Below are 23,031 nucleotides of genomic sequence, written 5' to 3'. Positions count from 1 at the left end.
ATCGTCGTAGTTAAAGAAAAAAAAAATGGCCCTGGTCCGGGGTTAGAACCCTGGATCACCGCTTTAGCATGTTTTTCTTTTTCGGTGGAAGCTGCGCAGCTCTCCTTTGTGGCGTATGGCTGCTCTTGAGTGGATGTTAATGAGTAATTACTCCCTCACTAAAAATCTAATCTACCTTAGGGGATTCCCCTACACATTTTACCAACAGTGGCGGTTTTACTACGAGACATCGTTATTTTCTTCCCAACTGTATCCAAGCTATGGCAAGGTTTCCCTGAGGGAAATTGGGGAAGGCTGAACGGAACTAAGTTTCTCAGGCGTTTGATGGTTTTGGCTTTCAGGCGACGCGTTGCAGCACGAGTACACCATGTTCCTCGCTGCCCGTTCGCCACCGATCGAGTTGACTGCTCGAGGTGAGCAGAGACTTTCATTCACTGGTGTGATTGCAATATGCACTAACACAGCTATCGTTAAGCCGTAAGGATAACTGCATGACGAACCGCAGCTGTGGCCTGGTTTTGTTAGCATCCCCCTCGCATGCGGGAAGTGCGGACATCGGTCTCCAGTGCCGCCGGGTTCCCACCGGTGTTACAATGGGTACATGATTTCCCCTGCCTGGTGCTCGGCTTCTTTAGCGTGAAATGCCAGGTAAATGGGTCTATGACCTCACCTCGAGTAGAAGCAGAAACCTTATGCCATGGTGCTCTCGGGCCACAGATGCCTTGCGCCATAAACGTTCATCATCTCCACTGCATGACGGGTGCTGTCGGCATACGTGTGGATGTTGCTACTGGTACCCTCGGTATGATCTACAGCGGGCTGCAGCTGGCCTGAACGCTTTGCCAGGTTGTATAACAGGACGTGTACGTAGCGTGAGGAGGAGAAACACACGATGTCGAGTCTTATGCCATGCACTGCAGTCGGTTATCCTCTCACTGATTCTACAGAACTCTTGGTGGTTCATGTTTCGGTTGTGGAGAGACGACCCGCGGTTACCCACTGTTCACATGATGTCGATGAACGTCATTTATTTTATTTCCATTTCTTTAAGAGCTTCTTTTTGGGGTCATTGCATAAGGGGAGTGGTTCACTTAAGAAAGTACAACTTTTTCAGAATGATCAGCTACTGCGACCTCTGCTTTTTCCACGCAGTAGCTGCACTTTGCGGCAAGCTAAAGGCAAGCAATATGCAGGAACGCTTTCATATACTACGGAACGGGAGCAGTTTGAAAAAAATTGGGTGAAAGAAGATTCGCCTGGTTCAAGGCACCCGTAAATAATTCAGAAGCGTTCCGATTCCGAACGGCAAGCGCACGATAATTGTGCACACTGCATCTGCGATTTTCTATTAGAGAATAAGCGAAAGTACCCATACAAGAATGCTCACCAAAGAGAGTACTCAGAAAAGAGGGAACAAAATACAAAACTCGCAGACTGGCCCGAATCTCAGGACTGATAAAATCTTCCCGTTTTTCTTGGCAGGCACGTCAGATGTTGGCGTCACATGGCTAGCTGGAAATAGCACTGAAAGCGACGTGCTTCCATACATTCAATAGTAGTGATATTTCTATGCACATACCTGTAAGAGCAGTTTTTAGTGCACGAGGATGCCTTCCAGTTTACTAGTGTAAGTTGAGGGGTATCGGACGATAAACATGAACACCTTGTGCAGCCGGCACGTTCTTATTATTTGGATTCTTTATATATTTCTAAGGCGCGGGGTACAGTCGCCGCCATCGTAACAGACACTTGCTGCAGCGTGGTTGCAAAATTTAAGTGCACACTTGCAGAGAGCACTGCTGGCAGGCCCTAAAAATGCGCGCTTGCTTTTCTACCTATAGAATTACGATTGATAAATATACGCTAAAGCATAAAATTCTTTTACGGGACTCATTCATACCACGATGTGGGCGGAGGCCAGCGTAGCGCTACCTCAAATTAGGTGGCGGAACCTAAATGTTCTCGGATTTGCATTTCAATTTAGTATTAACCTACGAAGCCTCAAGACGCGGTACTTGCATTGCAGCTCCAAAAGTTTTAGATTATACTTTGGCACCCCATCATGTATCGAAGTTGCCCCATTTCTGCCATCCCTGCCAGCCATAGGGGTCGCCGAGACATCGGAGAGTACCGTGGATGACGCCTTCCTATGTGGGTACTGTTGGGAAGTTACTCCACTGTAACGCTGCGACCACAAGTTTTCAACACTCACCTTACATAAGCTGGAGTACTCTGCTGAGAATGTGTAACGTGAGGCAGCGTTTCCAGTTAAAAACATCGGCTTCGCTTGTAATATGCATTCTTTAATAATTGAGCTCTGTTATAGCTGTCCTACCGAAAGATGTGTTAGGGATGTGCGCTGTTAGCCTGGCCACACACAACTAATTCGGAGACTATGCGGATGTAGGTCTCTGGAAAGGCTGTCGCTTTGCTGTGCCCTATTAGGCGAAGTTTCTCGTAATCGTAGTAATATTTGCGCCTAGGTTTGTTGTTTAGGCATGGCTGCAATGTCCGGAAGAGTGCTCCTGGTTGCATGTTGATCTGAAACAGCGCAAGCAATAAGGGGCTGTGCCAAGAAATAAGGATGGCTCACCACTTCAGGGCTGAAACATTCTTGATCTTTTTTTCCTTACAAATTAGTGCGTTTTCTAATCATATCAATTGAAAGTTAGAGTAAAGCTCCCTAAATGCTTTAATGCCTTGTTCGCATTGTAGTTTACGCTATAACAATAAAGTCGTTATCACTGAAAAACTGAGAGTTCGAACCAAGCAATAGAATTTGGAATCCATCATTTTCCCCAGAAGTATATATATTTATTTCAGCAGTTCCCGGTTTAACCACCGCTTTAGCAAGCTGAGCGTGTCTGGCTAATGACAGCTATTCTTCGGAACTCAAATGTGAAGCCCATTTATTATAAAATATCCATTACAGTCTGTAGCTTTGCTATCCCGGCCAGCCCCCTTGATCGTGTGCTAGGCAATCGTGTGCTTTTCAATTTGCACAGGCTTAGTCGCATACAGAGACGCTTCAGATTATAAAACGTTTTCTATGGAAAAGTCATTTATTGTGTCCGACTGTACAAACTTGAGTGTCGTACAAAAAAACCATTGAAATTTGCTTACAAGCGCGGCGCTTGGAGCGCCAACGGACTCCCAGATCACCCGCCCACGCTCAACTAGCGCAAGCGGGTGATCTCGGAGGCCATGGAAAGCCATAAGCAGTTCAGGTTGCCGAAGTAGCAGCGCTACCATCGCTGCCACGCACAATTCCTCGCAGGTCGATCTGAGGGTGCCCTTCTACTCCGTGAAGCAACACACGCGCATGGAATTGAAAACGCTCAAATCGAACCGAGCAAGGGCGTCGATAGGACAGACATTGCCGGCGTCTTCTGTCTAGTCTTCCTGGCAGCTTTCGCAGTAACCACCTTCGTCTACGTGACAAGTGTGGGCAATGGTAAGCATTAATTTGTATACAATCGATGAATACGAAAACGGTACCTTACGCTCCGTACCTCCCCCCCCCCTTCCACCCCCATTTATCACATGTGAAGGTGGTCGGCACAATTATTGAAAAGAATTTAAAGCGCTTTTGTCGTTTAGGGAGAATATCGAAACAAATCGAGAAATCATTTTAAACATTCTAGCTCGAAAATTTGAAAACTCGGAAAATTGTAAGGCGCTCTTATGGCAATACTGATGACAATGGTGCATTCTTGTGATGTGCAGCGAAATCTTTCTTTTAAAGTGCTTCCGTCGCTTGCATCAAACATTTAGGAATTCCATAGAAAACCAATAAGGAACGCTTTTGACGATAGCAAAAACATTAATAAAATAAAACAACTCTGCCGTCTAGTAATCTGCTGTTCTATTGATTGTTATAGTGAAATCTTAAATTATTTGAAAAAAATTGTGATCATAAACGGTTTCCCGCTCAAAAATGCTTTAGTCCAGAATTGTTGGGCATGTCTTTCGTATCTTGTTTGGTAATAACCTAAGTAGTGGCGAAAGAAGCAGGAGCTGCTACAGCACACTGCCAAGCACAGGGGCCATGCTTCAATCTTGTTTTATTCTACTCGTTCCGAATGCGTCTTCGCGATCACTCACTCTGCGGAATCGTTTGTGGTCAGCCGGCGCAAGAAGCCGCAAGAACTGGGCGATGACCGGAAGTAAGGAAAATGAAACAGCCCATTGCCAAATACGGCCGTCATTTTAAAATTAACAAAGTACAAGAACCCATAGCCTGTTCAGTTACGCTTAAATAGCATACTCGTGCCACAATAAGGCATTAAATGTTTTTGTGGCGTTTCGGAGATTACTATGAAAGTGTGCCAATTCTATCTGCAGCGTTCTGTTGCTGGCAAAGCGTTGGTTGCCTCTAGCCTGCTTTTTCGTTTTATGTCTGCGTTTAAAAAATGTAAGAAATATACACAAAACATATACACGAAATATATACAAGAGCAGCTGTCGTGTTTATTCGGTGATGTAGTTATAATCAATGATGCAACAAGCTCTCAGGTTTGGCGAAACATACTGACCGCGCTACATGCCCGAATTGAACAAAACTACTCAGCGAATACGTTTTCCAATGCACATCGTTTGCCTGATACAGCTGAAATGCAGGTCTCGCAGTTTGCAGTATGCAGGCTAAGCGAATTACACGCACTTTCTGAAGAGGTGTAATAACACACAAGAGTTTCTGTATATTACGTAGGTAGGGACGTAGATCGCCCCTTCAACTCTTTCTTTTCGTCCTGTGGGTGCGTAGGTGGTTCGGATGCCCAATAAATAGGATGAATGCGGCATTTATTTTCAATAAAAATTGAGATGAAATTAGCCGTTGGCGCAAAGTATGCAGCAAGCTATTTTTTGTGCTTTCCAGTACATCATGATGATTCTGAATTAGGTTTAGCAGCCCCAAAGCACCATATAGCTTTCATTGCGACTGGGCCTAATGCAGAGGACGTCAGCAGTGAACTTCCTGAGGCCGGTGCCGATCGCAGCAATACGCGTGGTGGGTCTGAGGTTACCTCTAACACCGGGACCATCTCAATACTCACAACTCCCAAGACAAAGCGTAAGTACTAGTCATTCTAGTGTCTTTAGTATGCGGGTATTATAAGAGTACACTGTTGCCATAATATGGATGTGAGTAGATGGTTCGGATGCCCATTACAAGGAATGAACGCGTCAATTATTTTCAATTTAAATTTAGATCGAATTAGCTTTTGGTGGAAGGTATGCAGCAAACTTTTTTTATGCTTTCCAGTACAGCATGATGATTCTAAATTTAGGTTTAGCAGCCCCAAAGCACCAAATAGCTTTCATTGCGACTGGACCTAATGCAGAGGACGACAGCAGTGAACTTCCTGGCACCGGTGTCGACCACAGCGATAAGCATGGTGGGGATGAGGTTTCCTCTATCACCAGGACCATTTCACTAAGCACAACTTCCGAAACAAGACGTAAGTACTAGCCATTCCAGCTACTCTTGTACGGGGGTACTATTGCAGTACACTGTTGCTACAAAATGAACGTCGTACAATATATCGCGTCGGCAGCCACATATCGCAAAAATGAAAACGAAATAAAAAATAAGCATGCAAGCAAGAAGCATTACTGAGCACTGATATGAACTACTCTGTATTTCGCAATGCTTGATGCATGTGTGCAACTCTTATCCAGGGATTAGCAATTAGCGAAGGCTGTATCTCAACAATGGGTGCTGGAATCTTTTGAAACTATTTATTTCAGCAAGATGAATTATTTCCTGAATGTGGCTTAAAATAAATTGCTGATAAATTTCTGCAATGGGCTGGCTCAGCTTGAAAAAATAGGGAATATGTGTACTGATTAATTCCTTGCATTATTTTGTCTTATGCAGTAATCGTGTCCGTAATGTTGACGGGAGGTGAGCCTCTAGAGGCCCGTGTACTGTGCGATGTCAGTGCACGTTAAAGAACCCCAGGTGGTCGAAATTTCTGGAGCCCTCCACTACGGCGTCTCTCATAGCCTCAGTCGCTTTGGGACAATAAACCTCAACAAACCAAACCAAACCATCGAGCATGACGACACGGCTTAGTGTATTGGTACGTAAGTATCGGTACTGAAGAGAATACGCGCAACATAGAACCACGCTAGTTTTCTTGTTCAGGACTATTCAGCCCCGTTAGCGCTACACTACAAGATAATGAACGCGCGGTTTCAAATCGCGTAATATTTCAACTTTATAGAATTGCGGACGCCCGCAGCAGGTTAAAATGCCGTCTTTTGGTATGCACTTTTTTAGAGCGCAAACTTTAAAATCTCTCCAGGTGCTTTCAAAGAATACTTCGCGTTCTTAGTGGTAGACCCTGTAGAAGCAACTGACACTGTTTATTTTCTTTTGTACGCATCCGCAATATATAGCTTCGATTTCATCTCTTATTAACCGTTCATTATACATGATTCATAGCGCTTTAGCATGGTGAGCCTCATAAAGCTCACTGAGAGGGTGTCTAGTGCTGGCACGTGGCCAAGTGAATGAGCGCTGTAGGTGTAAACCATCGCTGCTTCTACTAGGAGTACAAAGAGGCAAGTTTTTTTTCAGTTATTAAAGCACCCAGATTGGATGCGCCTCTGGTAAAGGACCGACGGAGGCATGCTTCCAACTTGTCGGGTACCTCAGATTGCGGTGGCTTTCTCAGATCGAGTCCAAAAAAAAAAGAAATGCCGCTCTTGCCTTATACATAACAAACAGTGCTGTAGTTCAACAGAAACCTACAAAGCATGCCATGAGTTCTGGGAGCTTGTTTCTTGTATACAGTTCCGACTCTCGTGACAGTAATATTTTGTCGACCATTTATGCTGAAATACTGCGTACAACAGGAAGCCATACACTCACAGGAACATACCAGCAACACACAAACACATAATCACAGAATTGCCGTTTTAAGACAGCAGTCAGCTAGACATCTGCGCCTTTTGCACAAGAGGAAAAAATTGTGCGTGTCACCTAGCCAATGGCTTGTTTGTATATCAGCATCTGCAGCGTCCACACCGAGCCCAGTATCTACGTTGCCGTCGTCCCTGGAACCTAAGACCACTAAGACCACCCCTAAGACCACCCCTAAGACCACCCCTTCGAGTTCTTCGACCACAACTACTCCGAGTGGCGCTCAGCTCGCCGCACAGTTGATCAACGCGGCGCTCAATTGGAGCTATGACCCTTGCAACGACTTCTACAACTTTGTCTGCAGCAGATTCCGCGGGGGTTACACCGCGTTGATAAAGGTGAGTGATTAGGTATGTGATGCATGCAATTTAGTCACTTCTTTAGCAGCAATACAGTCGGAGCTGAATGCAGCCTATCGACACTTGCCGAGCCTAACTTAACTTAGCCCATGTGCTTACGTTTCTAAATACTTTGCTTACCTCCGCCAGTCCTTATCTCTGGGTGGCTTTACTCCACTGTGTTTGCCAGGTTAAACACGACCAAACCGCTGTGGAACAATAGCGATTCGTGCCTCAACTTTCTTCGTAACTGCGCGCGGACGAACAGAGATGGCGACATCGTCATTTGACATAGCTGAAAAAAGCGCGAAAGGAAACATTTGGATTCAAGAAAGTTTATTTCATACGCGCATATAAGAGGAACAGAAACGGCATAAAAACGCAAAGTGCAGTTTATGTTCCTATTTATACGCGTGCCTTTCTCAAATGAACTTCAGTTCCGAATTAGCGCCTACCCTTATAAATGTTTTCTTAGACCGTGTGTAGCCTTCAGTGCTTTTCAACTATGCATTTCCAACTTGCCAAACTTTCCGCTATTCTAAATCATCATCGGAAAAGATTAAAGTACGCGAATCGTAAACCCATAAATGAATGAGCAGTCACAGCATCCAAGGTTTGGCTTTAAGGGAGACCTACTTCTCAGCGCGTTAGCAATGTACACAGAAGAAAAAAAAATATTATTGAGTGCCTAGCGATTCTGTTGACCTGTCCTGCCTGTAGAGGTGACGGATTTTCGAACCAATCGACGACGCATTTCAGGCAAAAAAAAAGTTTGACGTTTTAACTTTAACGCAAAAAGCCCAGCGTTTTTGGAACGGTTTTGCCATTCCATTTGCTAGCCATCTTGGTTATCATTGTTCGTACAGCGATATCTCTTAACTGCCCCGGGTTTGATTCCTGGAGAAGGACGATCTTTTTACCAAATGCGAAAATTTTGCTATGGCTCTGTAGCTTACCTACGCAGCTGTATGGCTGCGCTTGGCGAATTATAATACGTAACTGCACCCTATAATCAAATGAGCAAAAATTTACTACATTTTCTTTCCGCTACCTGCACTCAATGGGGCAATATACCGCGTGTCGTAGCAATAATTTTGATTATAACAAATACGATATCACCTAGGCGAATGAAGCGAATTATGTTTTTTTAGAGTAGCATGGCGTAGAGAGCATTAAACTATTCGTTCAGAAAACTTGAATATTAAAGACCTGGTTATCTAACTTTTCAAACACTGGTGTTGGGAGGAAATTGTATGGATTTTTAGCTCGATATGAAGAGCACCGAGACGAGATGTTTGCACTAACGTACTATGTGTGTAAAGTAAATTTTATGCCGACCTAGAGCAAAGCTTGCATAAAACAAAAACTTCGTCGTGGAACGGCGCTACTTAAAAACAAAATGAAAGAACAAAATCAGCTTTTGTGCAGAGCGCTTTTCCCGACGGGACTTTGTGTCTGCACTGGGCGAGAGTACCTAGAAACTACCACGGGGTAACTTTACTTTACGGCCGGTAAGTAAGGCTGCTTAAACGGCACCTTGCTGCAAAGATTTCAGCCAACTGTTTTTTATGAGAAGGTACAACTTCTCACTTCACAGCTTATTCCTGATGACGATAATTAAAAAGTCGTTTAATTGGTATTCAGGAACTTTGGGCAACGAAAAAATACGGCGTCCTAGGTTAACTTCGTTAGAGGAATGTCTGTTTGAAAAGGATGCTCGCTTAAAGCAGTAACGCCTGGTACAGAGCGCTGCGGATATTTTTGCCTTCGACCTACCGTCATTGCCAAAATATATCAGGCAAAGGAGTTTGCTTGCCAGCCGTATAATGGAGCCTCTACGGCACCCCTAAATAATAAAAGCGTCAGAAAGGTGAGGACAACGGTTTTCCTTGCTTTAAGAACATTTAAAGCTAAATAGGTATCATAAGTGCTCCTTTAGGCGACTAACAATGTTCATTTACCGATTCCTTTCGCCAATGACGGTACATATATTGAAAATAGGTCAACGCTATTTATGCTAATATATTCAAACCTCAAAATCGCGCTTCCATTCTACCGGTGCCGTCTACTTCTACTCAGCTCCACTACAGCACCCGCCGAGCTATCATGGGCATGCTTTCGACTATTCCCGTTCCTCCAAGTCGTCAGACTGCCACGGAGAAGGCAGCCGGGCTGTACCGGGCCTGCCTTCACCTAGGATCCAACCCGAACAATTCCGAGGTAAGTCTGCCTGGCCAGGTGCGGAATGACTCCTACGCTCCTTGTGCGCTCAATAAAATCACTCGGAGCCAGTCAACGTTTTGAAAAGAATTATGGCGTGAGAAAAATGGCGGCCAATGCTGAACACGTGCTTACGCTTGGACGGATAAAGTCTCGAAGGGAAATATCTGTCTTTCTTAGCGGCAAAACTAGCTTCTTCATGCGCGAAATGAGTTTTAAAGCGTAAACATTGGAAGCGCTTAGTAGTAGTATGAGAAAATATCACGGCGGCTAAAACCTGCTCTCCCCTGCATTCTCTCTGCATTGGCAGTCGCCTTAGCCGGTGGCTCTCACTGCCGGCAGTGCAGGTGAGGGCCGTACTGGTGTGCGAGGGCTAAGAGAAATCCTATTGTCAGCTCATCTGAGGGTTGCGAATAGTTTACCATCGCTGGATATTATTCACCATAAATGACATACCGCTGCAGCTTCAGGTATAAGCGGTCTCGCAATACGGCTGCGCCCAGTTTTGATTTACAAATAACCGGTACGTGAAAATTGCAGGTGTCGGTAAGACATTCTAACTTATATAAATTTCTGGGGTCGAACTTGGAAATTTTCTACATTTGCGACATATATATTCAGAAGCTGAGATTGTCATCCGTGAGTGGTATGAAAGGTTCTTCGTATCATTTAGTGTGCGTCATGGCAGGCTCGCTATTGCCGAAATATTTAGAGACAGGATGGCCAAGAGCTGTTTATGTACAGTCATTGTAATGGTCACAGATAGGTCTGTTGTTGTAGAAAAACATGTTTCTGGTGAAGTTGGTGCGCATCTTTTAATAGATGAAGTGCAACAAAGGACCCCGCCCGGAAGGTGGAATGAGAGGATATGTGCTTCCTGTTGTTATTTCTTCTTTGTGCGGTCTTTTGTTGCGCTTGATTAGTGATAAGTTTAATTTTGATGAAGGTTTCAAACCAGAACGGCAGTCGCAACGCTTTTTGTGTCCGAGCGATAATTATGGGTGCAAAGAACAGGTACCCAGCTTTGTTACTGTGTTTTTACGTGAGGTGCCAGCCGCCATGGGTAAGCATGGGAGATTTAGAGCGCGGGCGGGAATGGGAAGGTATTTCGGGTTCCTGTGATCAAGATTTCCCTAATTCATATCGCTGCATGTGCGCCGACATGTTATGGTCAAAACTTTTCATAGCATGGGTGAATTTCATGTCACTTTCTTCGCAGGCCCATTTGTTAAAGCCGCTGCTTTCCCGTCTGGACCTCGATCCCTCCAATATGACTGACGACCCCAGTTTCGATATCCTAGACCGCATCGCTCAGCTGAGTTTCGTATACGGCTTCCCTACCTTCATTAACTTCGACTTGTACAAGAGTATCCCTTACTCCGGGAAACGTTTAGAGGTAAGAATTGTTTTGTGATACACAGTAGTACGAAAAAATGCGGTCGATTTGCGTAGTTAGGTCCAAGGCGAACTAGGCGCTCTAGCACTTTGGTTTTAATTTCAGTTCCGGCGCTGGGATGAGTTGTTCGGGTAACAATAATGGGTTACTGCCCATATCTACGCAATTTGTCCATCCGTTAATTTACAGGCATATATCTCTAGGAGTCCTCCCGCGACTGTTGGCACTGCGGTGCAGCGGTTAAGCGAGGCGGCACTGCCCTGCGACGGCGGGTGCTGCAGTCGTTGCGGCTTCTGCGACCCAGACGCCTTTTCCGGAGCAGCCTCGCGCGACCAATATTATTAGTTTAACGGCACCTTATATATATAGCACAATAAGGTAAACGTACTTGGTTGCTAGTTTAAAATAAGATGCGAAATTGAGAAACGCTTCGTTTATTGGCAGTCGACGTTTCGGACAGAGCCTGTCCTTTTTCAAGACTGAAGTTACATGGTTCTTGCTTCTCTTCTTAAAGGGTCTTCATCTGTACAGGTGTTCGACACCTGAGCCAAAACAAGCCGACGCTGCAGAAGGAAGAACGGCTCAGGGAAGAGAAAAAAAGAAAGTATTAACAAAAAATACACATACGGGACAGGGAGTGGGGAGGGTAAATGTCGTCGCCCGCCACCCACGTATGCGGTCGCGGGGAAAAAGAAAAAAGGAAAAAAGGGGAGAAAAAAAAAGAAGAGCGGGAGGGGAGATCTGAGAGGGGAGATTCGGTCAGAGATCTGATGCCATCGGAATGAGGAATATTAGTGTAGAGTAAGATTACATCTAATGTTACCAGAAAGGCACCTTCCGGAAGTTTAACACAAACCATTTCCTTCGCGAAATAGCGGGCCTTAAACTTCCGGAAGGTGCCTTTCTGGTAACATTAGATGTAATCTCACTCTACACTAATATTCCTCATTCCGATGGCATCAGATCTCTGAGCGAAGCGTACAGACAAGATAGAAAAGAGGAGTCTCCTGCCACACATGTTCTAGAAATACTTGCGAAAATCGTACTCGAATACAACAACTTTGAATTCAACGATCAACACTACTTACAAATTAATGGCACAGCCATGGGTACAAGGATGGCCCCCGCCTACGCCAACATCTTCATGCATAGTATTGAATCTAAATTCTTGCAAGATTCTCTCATCAAGCCCATCCTATACAAACGCTATTTGGATGACATTTTTCTAATTTCGACTGACACAGAGCAAGAACTCCTACATTTTATTGAACAATTCAACCTTGTCCACCCCAACATATCGTTAACTCACGCGAACTCCCACACCTCAATTAACTTCCTAGATGTCGAGATTTCGGTAACGGAAGGCTCACTTAACACGAGCGTATATAGAAAACCGATGGACCGTCAACAATACTTACACTTTCAAAGTTGTCATCCTCGCCACTCCAAAACAAGTATCCCATACTCTCAGGCACACCGATTTAAAAGAATCTGTTCACAAGATCAAGACTTCGAGAGAAATTCCAATCGCATGCGAGAAGTCCTCACCAAGCAAAGATATCCCCCCGCCATTGTCGACGATGCAATTGAAAGGGCATCTAAACTCAACCGAGATGAAATACTAGATGGACGTCGACGCAGCGAAGAAACAAATCACCGGGCAAACTTGGTACTCACCTACACAGGTAATCCCCCCAACGTAAACAAAATCCTTAAAAAACATTTCAACATTCTCGAACAAAGCGAGCGCCTAGCAAAAAATTTTCACTACTCCCCCTCACGTAGTCTACAGACGACCGAAAAACATTCAAGACATTCTCGTACACTCAAAAACACATAACCACCTTGGGTTGGGTTGCCGACCCAGCGCCAAAAGTAGATGCCACGTCTGCAAACATATGCAAACAACCAGCTGTGCGATAAGCACAGCCTCAGGTTTTAAATGGAAAATCAATGGCGACTTTAATTGTGACTCCTCCAACGTTATCTACCTCCTAGAATGTGGTGTGTGCAGTATCCAGTACATTGGGCAGACGGTTAACCCTCTACGATTTCGCTTTAATAACCACCGCGCTCATGCCCTATCTCTACCTAACCTCCCCTTGTCAAAACACATTAATGACAAAAAACACCCATTTGAAGCACTTAAATTAACAGTCTTACAGGGTGGGTTCAACAACACCCGGGAACGGGAGCAACGCGAGTCGTACTTTATTTATAAGTTTGGAACAATTGCCCAAGGCATTAATGAGAACCTGGGCGCTTTGTCTTCAATACGCCCCCTCAAATCCAGTACTGACCTTGGAGTGCCGGCCTGACAGGCCTCGCAAGCTTTCTCCCATACGCTTACACCGATGGCCTCATCGCCCACAGCGTTCTTACCTTCCCCCGTTCGACCATCTTGACGAGAGCGGCGCCGTCAAAGAACCTAAGCACCCCCGCCATTCATAGTGGCCCCACGCGACGATTCTTCCCCAAAGTCGCCTCCGTTTCCGGCCTTTTCTTTTCCTTTTTTTTTGTTGCCTATGTGGGTGTGTGCAGGTACACTCCACGTGTGTCTCGTTAAATTCCACTCTGCCCACCTTGACTCATCCTGCCAAAGAAGTTGCACATGGCGGAAGTCTTTCTTTTTTCTTTTTTCCCCCCCGCCCTTTTGCTCCATTGTATCTTGTTTCCTCGTTTAAGTGGGCAGCATTTGAGTGCATCTCAAATCTATGCTGTGCGTCGGCCACTGTTTGTCTCTATACACTTTGCTAGCTGTCCGCTGTGTTAGGACTCAGTTCTCTGTCCATATTCCCCTCCCGCTCTTCTTTTTTTTTCTCCCCTTTTTTCCTTTTTTCTTTTTCCCCGCGACCGCATACGTGGGTGGCGGGCGACGACACTTACCCTCCCCACTCCCTGTCCCGTATGTGTATTTTTTGTTAATACTTTCTTTTTTTCTCTTCCCTGAGCCGTTCTTCCTTCTGCAGCGTCGGCTTGTTTTGGCTCAGGTGTCGAACACCTGTACAGATGAAGACCCTTTAAGAAGAGAAGCAAGAACCATGTAACTTCAGTCTTGAAAAAGGACAGGCTCTGTCCGAAACGTCGACTCCCAATAAACGAAGCGTTTCTCAATTTCGCATCTTATATATATATATATATATATATATATATATATATATATATATATATATATATATATATATATATATATATATATATATATATATATATATATATATATTGTCACGGCTAGAGAGTCGGGACGGCCAGGACACGTTTTACTGTGCAGCGTCAGACAGCAGCGCACTCCCGAGGGGACCACACAGAAGAGACGACGAAGAAGAAACACTGCCCACCACCATGGCTAAGGCTAGCCAGAATAGCGGGGAAGGCAGTTCGGCCAGGAGACGGCGCCACGAGAGTGCCCAGGAATGTGGCATTGCTCCCCCTCTGGAAAGCGCCGCCCTCGGCGCGGCAGGTCGTGTGGACCGACGGCGGCTCCCCCGGGCACGGGATTTTGGCACACGAACACTTGCTGTTCATGGGGTGCCCGTGCAGAGGGGCAGTAGTCCTGGTGCATGGAGCAGTTGTCGTCGACGGGCGCGGAATCCACTGTCTCGGCCGTCTTGATCTCTTGTGCGAGGAGGGAGACACAGCTCTCAGTAGTCTGGACATTTGCTACTTCCAGTGCAGCAGCACGCGGTCGTTGAGCGTTCCCGAAACCGAGGCGTGGGTACTCTGTCCGACGGAGTATTCAAGCGGCAGCGTGTTCTGGTTGGACAGCAGGGCGAGTGTGGGATTCCATAAGGTGGTTCTGGCCGACCACCATCTCGACGGGCGCGCACGCTGAACACCTTAGTCTTCGGCGCCCGCACGTAGAGACGAGTGAGCTGCTATCGGGCGTGGTACGGCTTCATTCGTGCGACATGCACAACTTCGGACGTTGGTCGTCGAGAGGAACGAACAGTTCCTTGAGGGAGAACTTCATAGTTTACCTCGCCGAGTTGGCGTATTACTTTATAGAGGCCAAAGTACCGCCGAAGCAGCTTTTCAGAGCGCCCTCGTTGGCGCATTGGGCTCCACACCCAAACGTTTTCTCCGGGCTGGTAAGTGACATCCCTGTGGCGATGGTTGTAACGGTGAGCGTCTCTTGCTTGTTGATGCCGGATATGTTGCCGAGCAAGTTGGCGGGCGGCCTCAGCTTCGTGAACAAAGCGGTCGGCCCCCAGGACAGCGGAGTTTACACTACCAGGAAGAAGCATTGCGTCGAGCATAGTCGTGGCTTCGCGACCATGGACTAAGCGAAACAGTGTGAAGTGAGTCGTCTCTTGCAGGGCAGTGTTATATGCGAATGTAACGTAAGGGAGTACTGCATCCCAGTTGCGGTGGTCGTCGTCGACATACATGGAAATCATGTCGGCGATCGTCTTATTTAGGCGCTCAGTGAGTCCATTAGTTTGCGGATGATAAGCCGTTGTTCGTCGGTGGCTGGTGCCGCTGAGTCGCATAACTTCCTCTGTCAGCGCCGAGGTAAAGGCCGTCCCTCTGCCAGTTATAACGACCGTGGGTGCGCCATGACGAAGCACGATGTTGTGCATGAAGAAGGCGGCAATTTCCGCAGCTGTTCCACGGGGAAGAGCTTTCGTCTCACAGTATCGACTGAGGTAGTCGGTGGCGACCACAATGTACCGGTTACCCAGAGAAGACTCCGGAAAGGGGCCGAGTAAATCCATGACGACTTGGTAGAAAGGAACGTGTGGTGGATCAATAGGCTGCAGTAGTCCGGCTGGCTTAGTCGGTGGTGTCTTGCGACGTTGGCACTCGCGGCAAGTTCTGACGTAACGCTGTACGACTGCAGCAACCCTGGGCCAGTAGTACTTTTGGCGTATCCGCGCCAAAGTGCGGCAAAAACCCAGGTGACCAGAAGATGGGTTATCATGGCACGCCTCCAGGACTTCGTCGCGCAAGGCCGCAGCTACGACGAGCAGATAGACAGCTTGCGTCGGGTGGTAGTTTTTCTTATACAGGACACCATCGCGCAAACAGAACGACGACAGTCCACGAGAGAAGATTCGCGGTGGAGACTCAGCGCTTCCTTCAAGATACTCAATGAGAGGCCGTAGTTCACCGTCGTCTCTTTGGTGTTGAGTGAGGACGGACGTGGAGACGGCGCCGAGAAAAACAAAATCGGTGTCGGGATCAGCTCGGTTGTCCTCAACAGGAGCACGAGACAGACAGTCGGCATCACTGTGCTTCCTGCCGGACTTATAAACGATGGTGACGTCGAACTCTTGAAGGCGAAGGCTCCAGCGTGCAAGCGGCCCCGAGGGATCTTTGAGGTTCGCCAGCCAGCACAGCGAATGGTGATCACTGACGACTCTAAAAGGGCGGCCGTATAAGTACGGGCGAAATTTGGTCACTTCCCACACAATTGCGAGGCATTCTTTTTCAGTGGTGGAATAGTTGGCCTCCGAGCGTGACAAAGTGCGGCTTGCATATGCGATTACGCGTTCGAGACCATCCTGCCACTGCACAAGGACCGCACCGAGGCCGATGTTGCTGGCGTCTGTGTGCAGTTCAGTGTCGGCTGACTCGTCGAAGTGGCCAAGGATGGGCTTACTTTGCAGACGAGTGCGGAGGTCTTCGAAGGCCTGTTGTTGCTCCTGGCCCCAGGAGAACGGTTCAGCATCTTTCGTGAGGCGTATGAGGGGCTCAGCGATCTGGGAGAAGTTCCGCACAAAACGCCGATAATAGGCGCAGAGACCCAGAAAGCGGCGCACACTTCGCTTATCGGTTGGCACGGGAAAAGCAGGGACAGCGGCCGTCTTATCGTGGTCAGGGGTAACTCCCTTAGCGCTCACGATGTGGCCCAGAAACTTCAACTCCTGGAAAGCGAAGTGACACTTTTCGGGCTTGAGGGAAAGACCAGCCGAACGAATTGCGGCGAACACGGCACGCAAGCGCCTCAAGTGCTCTTCGAACGTGGCGGAGAAGATGACAACGTCATCCAGGCACGCGAGGCAGGACTGCCATTTTAGGTCGGCAAGCACGGTGTCCATCATCCGCTGGAAGGTGGCAGGAGCCAGGCACAGTCCGAAAGGGAGCACCCGGAATTCGTACAGACCATCCGGTGTAATAAAGGCGGTCTTTTCCCGGTCGCGCTCGTCCACCTCGATTTGCCAATAGCCACTACGTAAATCTAGCGACGAGAAGTACGCGGCGTGGCGTAGCCGATCCAGGGAGTCATCAATCCGTGGCAGAGGATAAACGTCCTTTTTGGTGACTTTGTTTAGACGCCTGTAATCAACACAGAACCGTAGGGTCCCATCCTTCTTCGCCACAAGAACAACAGGCGATGCCCACGGGCTCGTCGACGGCTTTATCACGTCGTCCTGGAGCATTTCTTGAACCTGCCGGCGAATGGCGTCACGTTCCTTCGAAGAGACCCGATAAGGCGGCTGACATAACGGTCGCTGGTTTGCGTCAACAATAATGCGGTGCTTTGTGATCGGAGTCTGCCTGACCTTGGAGGTCGAGGCAAAACAGTCGCGGAAAGATTCGATAATGCCCTCCAGGCAGCGTTTCTGATGAGACGGGAGGTTCGGGTTCACGTCGGTCTTTATGGGAGTGGTCGGCGCCTCCACTAATGCCGGGATTTCGGACAACGCGTGCTGTCCCGCGAATTCACAACGTTCTTCGAAATACGCAATAGCCGTTTTGCCAGGGAAACACTGAGGTTCAGAACCAAAATTAGTCACCAAAAGTTCGGTTCGCCCACTGTTCAATTCAATAATTCCGCGAGCAACACACACTTGCCGACCCACGTGCAGCGAGATGTTTGTTTCAGCGATGCCACGAGTGCTGGGGCTGTTATCGCACTCTACGGTAACAAACATGCTGGCTCTTGACGGGATCAACACCTGGTCATCACAGACGCACAACTTAGCCCTGCGTGGCACGGTATCGTCGTCGATAGGGCCTTGGGTGGAAAACGACGCGATTAGCTCCTGAAGATTGATGACGGCACCGTACTCCTGAAGGAAATCCAAACCGAGTATGAGGTCCTTGGAGCACTCGGGTAACACAGCAAAGCAACCAGGGAAAGTAACACCGCGGATCTGGATTCGCGAAGTGCAGACACCAATCGGAGTTACGACATGGCCACCAGCTGTCCGGATCTGCGGCCCAGACCAAGGAGTTAGAACCTTCCTCAGGGCTGTGGCTAACCGACTGCTCATTACAGAAAAATCGGCGCCGGTATCCACGAGTGCGGTAACGTCATGGTTGTCGGCGGATGCCGGAATTTCGGCGGAAAACCAGTCGGTCGCAGCGCGTCGTTGATGTCGTCGGGTCACGTCGTCGTTGATCGGAGCGTCGCGGCGAATCTTCGGGTGGAGGCTCTTGACACGTTCCAGTAGCGGCGGCCCTACCCCCGGAGGACGCCGTCTTCAGTTTTCCCGATGTGGGGACGCGCCTCTGAACTGGCCAGAGGACGACGGGCGGCCGGGCGAGGAGAACCGCCTTGGGGATGGCGATCGGGACTGGCGTCGCTGCGGGGTCGAGGACTGCACGTTATCAGCCAGGTACAGCTCGATATCCCGTGGTCTTTCACCGTAGCGTGGTCGAGGTGCGTCAGGTGAAAACCCCCTTAAACCCATTCTGCGGTAGGGGCAGTGACGGAGGATGTGGCCGGGCTCCCCGCAGTGGTAACAGAGCGGCCGATTGTTTGGCGTACGCCACACGTGCGCTTTGCGCATGGAGGGCCTGAACTCCTGCTGCACGGGTGGTACTGGCATGGCAGGTACTTGCAGTGATGGTACTGGCACGGGAACGACGGGGGAAAAGGCTTGCATCGCTGGCCTAGGACTTCGTAGTGCTTCGCTATACGTCATAACGGAGGGCGCCGGGTGTGGAGCGGGAGGCGGCTGCACAGCTCGTCGGATTTCGTCACGGACCACGTCCGTTACGGCAGCGACACTGGCCTGTGGAACTTCAAGGCGAAGTTTCGCCAGTTCCTCGCGAACGAGGCTTCTTACAAGCTTCCGAAGCTCCTCGGCGGGCAACGACGTAGGCGTGTACTGGGAAGCGCTGCTACGGTAGCCTGACGTCCGTAGTGCGCGCCTCGTTCCTGCAGAGAGCGCTCGATACCTGTTGCCTCCCTTGTGAAGTCGGCCACTGTTCTTGGCGGGTCACGGACCAGTCCGGCAAAGAGCTGCTCCTTTACGCCGCGCATTAGGTGGCGCACTTTCTTGGCCTCGGGCATAGCAGGGTCGGCTCCATTGAAGAGACGCATCATGTCCTCAACGAACATGGTGACGCTCTCATTTGGCTGCTGCGACCTGGAGTGCAGAGCGACTTCCGCCTTCTCTTTTCTTTCACTGTTGCCGAATGTCGCCAGCAACTCACGCCGAAAAACCTCCCAGGTGGCAAAAGAGGTCTCGTGGTTCTCGAACCAGATCTTTGCCGAGTCTTCTAGCGCGAAGTAGACATTCCTCAACTTGCGCTCACCGTCCCACTGGTTGAAGGCTGCAACACGGTCGAAACTGGCCAGCCAATCTTCAACGTCTTCAAACCTGTCTCCGTGGAACGGCGGCGGTGACCGGGACGCGTGGAGCACGAACGGAGCGTCAGCTCCAAGACGTTGAGTGGTCTGGCTACCAGTGGTTGTTGACATCTTCCGTGACGGTTTTGTCAGGCCGCTAAACTCTGGCTGTAGGCCTAGCAGGCGGCGGCTCGCTTTGTGCACGGGGGTTGTGTCTACGCCCTGCGAACTGGCTTCAAAGGCGTCTTCGGAGTCAGTGTACATGGGACGTTACCCAGCCGGCTCCACCAAATATGTCACGGCTAGACAGTCGGGACGGCCAGGACACGTTTTACTGTGCAGCGTCAGGCAGCAGCGCACTCCCGAGGGGACCACACAGAAGAGACGACGAAGAAGAAACACTGCCCACCACCATGGCTAAGGCTAGCCAGAATAGCGGGGAAAGCAGTTCGGCCGGGAGACGGCGCCACGAGAGTGCCCAGGAATGTGGCAATATATATATATATATATATATATATATATATATATATATATATATAAATTAACAGATTTATTCAACGTTTCGACCAGGGACTGGTCTTTTTCAAGAATGATCATACAGTGCATGGAAGGGTCTTCTCATAGCAGTGAACATGGCACACACAGGGCTTGAAAAAGAAAAAATGAAAGGGGAAAGAGGAAGACAGCCGAGACACGAAACCCAAACGCCAAGATGCGCCAGCAAAGGCGCCGCCGTGAAAGAGGTGAAAGAGGGAGGTGGGCCTGGGCGGGCACGCGACTAGTTGGGGAAAAAAAAAGAAAAAAGCGTAGGGGTGGTTAACAAAAGAAGGCAAGTGCCTGCCAATTGTGTGCGTAAGTATCGCCTCTAGCCGCCTGTGTGTGGCCCCGCGCGACTCCAGAAGAAAGCACGAGGACGCACAGGTTGCGGTTGAGCTAAGTGTCTTCACGGGTGGCACGCGGACCCCCAAAACCAGATGAGGTTGCATATGAAGACCATATGGAAAGCTCCTTCTTTATAGGAGTAGAAAAAAAGAATAAGTAAAGACAAAAAATGACACTGTGATGGCCGAAGGAAACAAAACCACATGAGGGTCGCACATGAGAATCACAGGGATAGGCTCCTTCTTTACAGGAGTGGAAAAAAAGTATAAAAAAGTATAAATAAAGACAGAAAATGGCACTGCGATGGCCGAAAGGAACAAAAACACACACACGCAGAGGTGACATGAATACACAGAATACACACAAAATTGTGTCACTTTTGTAGCATTCTTTAGCAGAGGATATGTAGGGAAATGCGTAAAAGCCCATAAATTAAGTTAAAGAGAGCGCCAGAGTGTTACAAAGTGTACCAAAAAGGCAAATTTCATTACAGGAAACACCGCATAAGAATAACACAACAACAATATTAGAATAAATACAAATGGCACGCGAGATAATACAGGCGCCCAAAATAATAGAGTTCAAGAGTGTGAAAAATTGTCCTAAGAAACAAAGTTTACCCAAACGCCATGATCAGCACCAATTAAATGATAATAATGCGGTGAATACACATGAGAGACGAGCGTCACAGAATTCGTGCTTAACCACAACAAAAATGATGTCAGTACCTCGACTAGAAATGAACGTGTTAAATACATAACAAATCGTTATGCAACTGTCATCATAGTAGATTTAAGAAATAATATTTTCGATGCAAAAGAGTTCACAAGGAAAAGAAAAACAAACAAACAAAACATTGCAGGAAGATTTAGCCAGAAAGGCAGGAGAGTTGGCCAGGGCTTTCATTAATTCCAGCAGACAAGGTGTTAAATTTAAATATTAGATATGATTCACAGGCTTCCCTGTCGTAATGTGTCTGGAAGCCAGATTGGAGTATGGTGGCCTTGAACTTTTCAAATGAATGGCCTTTTGTCGTTACGTGTCTTGAAAGAGGCAGATCTGGCAGTGATCTTATGTGTGCTCTGCGGTTATTTATTCTCAATCGGAAAGGAGTTTCAGTTTGCCCAATATACTGAGCGCGGCACACACCGCACTCGATTAGGTAGACTACGTTGCTGGTGTCACAGTTGAAATCTCCTCGAATTTTGAATGAGAAAGACGACGCTGTGCTGCGAGCTTCTGTGACCTTATTCATCATTGGACAAAGTTTACAGCGTGGTTTATTGCAAGGTTTGCACCCTGAGACTTCACCGTTGTCTAGTTTCGAGGAGGTTACGGCATCTTTGATATTTCTTGCCCTCCGATATACGACACGGGGTGGTTCGGGAAGCAAGCCCTTCATTTTGTCGCTCTGAAGGAGAATGTTATGATGCTTTCTGAGAATAGCATTAACATTCGGTGCTGTTGGGGAGTAGGTTAATATCAGATTAGTTGGGTACTTCGTCTGCGCAGTCTTGGTGTCATTTAGCATTGTACGGCGGTCTTGTACTGCAGCTTTTTCGAAGGCATCGTCGATGATAGGCTTCGGGTAGCGCTGTCGGACCAAATCCTTGCGGAGTGTCTCACAGTTAGAAGCGAAGTCCTCTTCACGGGAGCAAATGCGCTTAAATCTGAGAGCCTGGCTATACGGTATTCCTTTCTTGCAATGTATATATGTATATATATATATATATATATATATATATATATATATATATATATATATATATAAGGGAAGGGGATGAGGGGGTCGTTATAAGTATGACAGAAACCAAGGCGCACAGGGGATTTTTTTTATTTTGTGGTATTGATCAATTTAGAATATTAGTGAATATGTTATCGCTTAAAGCTAGTTGATTGGAAAAGCAGAAGAAAAAACCACATGCCGCCGGTGGGATCCGAACCCACGACGTCCGAATTACGCGTCCGGTGCTCTATCTCTGAGCTACGGCGACGGCGGTCAAATCTTCTGCTTTCGGGGGTATTTATGTTCACACGTAACCTAACCTTGAGAGTGTTCATCAGCGCCACCCACGTTCATAAGCGGCGGACGTAGAACGTCCTGAGTTACCGCAGGTGTGACGTAGAACGTCATCGAACGGAGAGGGTGGAAGCTGCGTGAGAACCCTCTTATGCTTCCTATGGCGTCAAGGCTGCCAGAACCGAGGCCCTGGCTAAGCAATTAAGCAAACAAGGGAAGGGGATGAGGGGCTCTTTATAAATATGACAGAAGGCAACAGCCACAGAAACTAAGGGGCACAGGAGTTTTTTTATTTATTTATTTATTTATTTGTGGTGTTGTTCAATTTAGAATATTACTGAATATGCTATCGCTTAAAGCTAATTGATTAGAAAAGCAGAAGAAAAAACAACCACATGCCGCCGGTGGTATCCGAACCCATGACCTCCGAATTACGCGTCGGGTGCTCTACCTCTGAGCTACGGCGACGGCTGTTAAATCTTCTGCTTTCGGGGGTATTTATGTTTACACGTAACCTAACCTTGAGAGTGTTCATCAGCGCCACCCACGTTCATAAACGGCGGACGTAGAACGACCTGAGTTACCGCAGGTGTGACGTAAAATGTCATCGAACGGAGAGGGTGGAAGCTCCGTGAGAACCCTCTTATGCTTCCTATGACGTCAAGGCTGCCAGAATCGAGGCCTTCGCTAAGCAATTAAGCAAACAATGGAAGGGGATGA

General features: G+C 47.8%; 1 protein-coding gene across 2 annotated transcripts in view; it reads left to right on the top strand.

Moving 5' to 3' along the window:
• LOC149333416 (uncharacterized) overlaps positions 1 to 23,031 on the top strand; it is a 185,846-nt gene that overhangs the window by 129,497 nt on the left and 33,318 nt on the right. The window contains exons 3-8 of one of the 2 annotated variants that reach the window (XM_089558666.1): positions 342 to 413; positions 3,278 to 3,454; positions 4,958 to 5,074; positions 5,346 to 5,462; positions 7,019 to 7,269; positions 9,349 to 9,489. In XM_089558666.1, coding sequence (XP_089414792.1) covers positions 342 to 413; positions 3,278 to 3,454; positions 4,958 to 5,074; positions 5,346 to 5,462; positions 7,019 to 7,269; positions 9,349 to 9,489 — 875 coding nt within the window. The remainder of the gene's footprint in view (positions 1 to 341; positions 414 to 3,277; positions 3,455 to 4,957; positions 5,075 to 5,345; positions 5,463 to 7,018; positions 7,270 to 9,348; positions 9,490 to 23,031) is intronic. The other variant, XM_089558667.1, reaches the window with a different exon arrangement.

The sequence above is a fragment of the Amblyomma mixtum genome, chromosome 8 (assembly GCF_055824585.1).
Source record: "Amblyomma mixtum isolate Tamu chromosome 8, ASM5582458v1, whole genome shotgun sequence".
In the NCBI taxonomy this organism is placed as follows: Eukaryota; Metazoa; Arthropoda; class Arachnida; order Ixodida; family Ixodidae; genus Amblyomma; species Amblyomma mixtum.
Note: the sequence above shows the minus strand (reverse complement) of the source record. Positions and strands in the feature narration are given on the sequence as shown.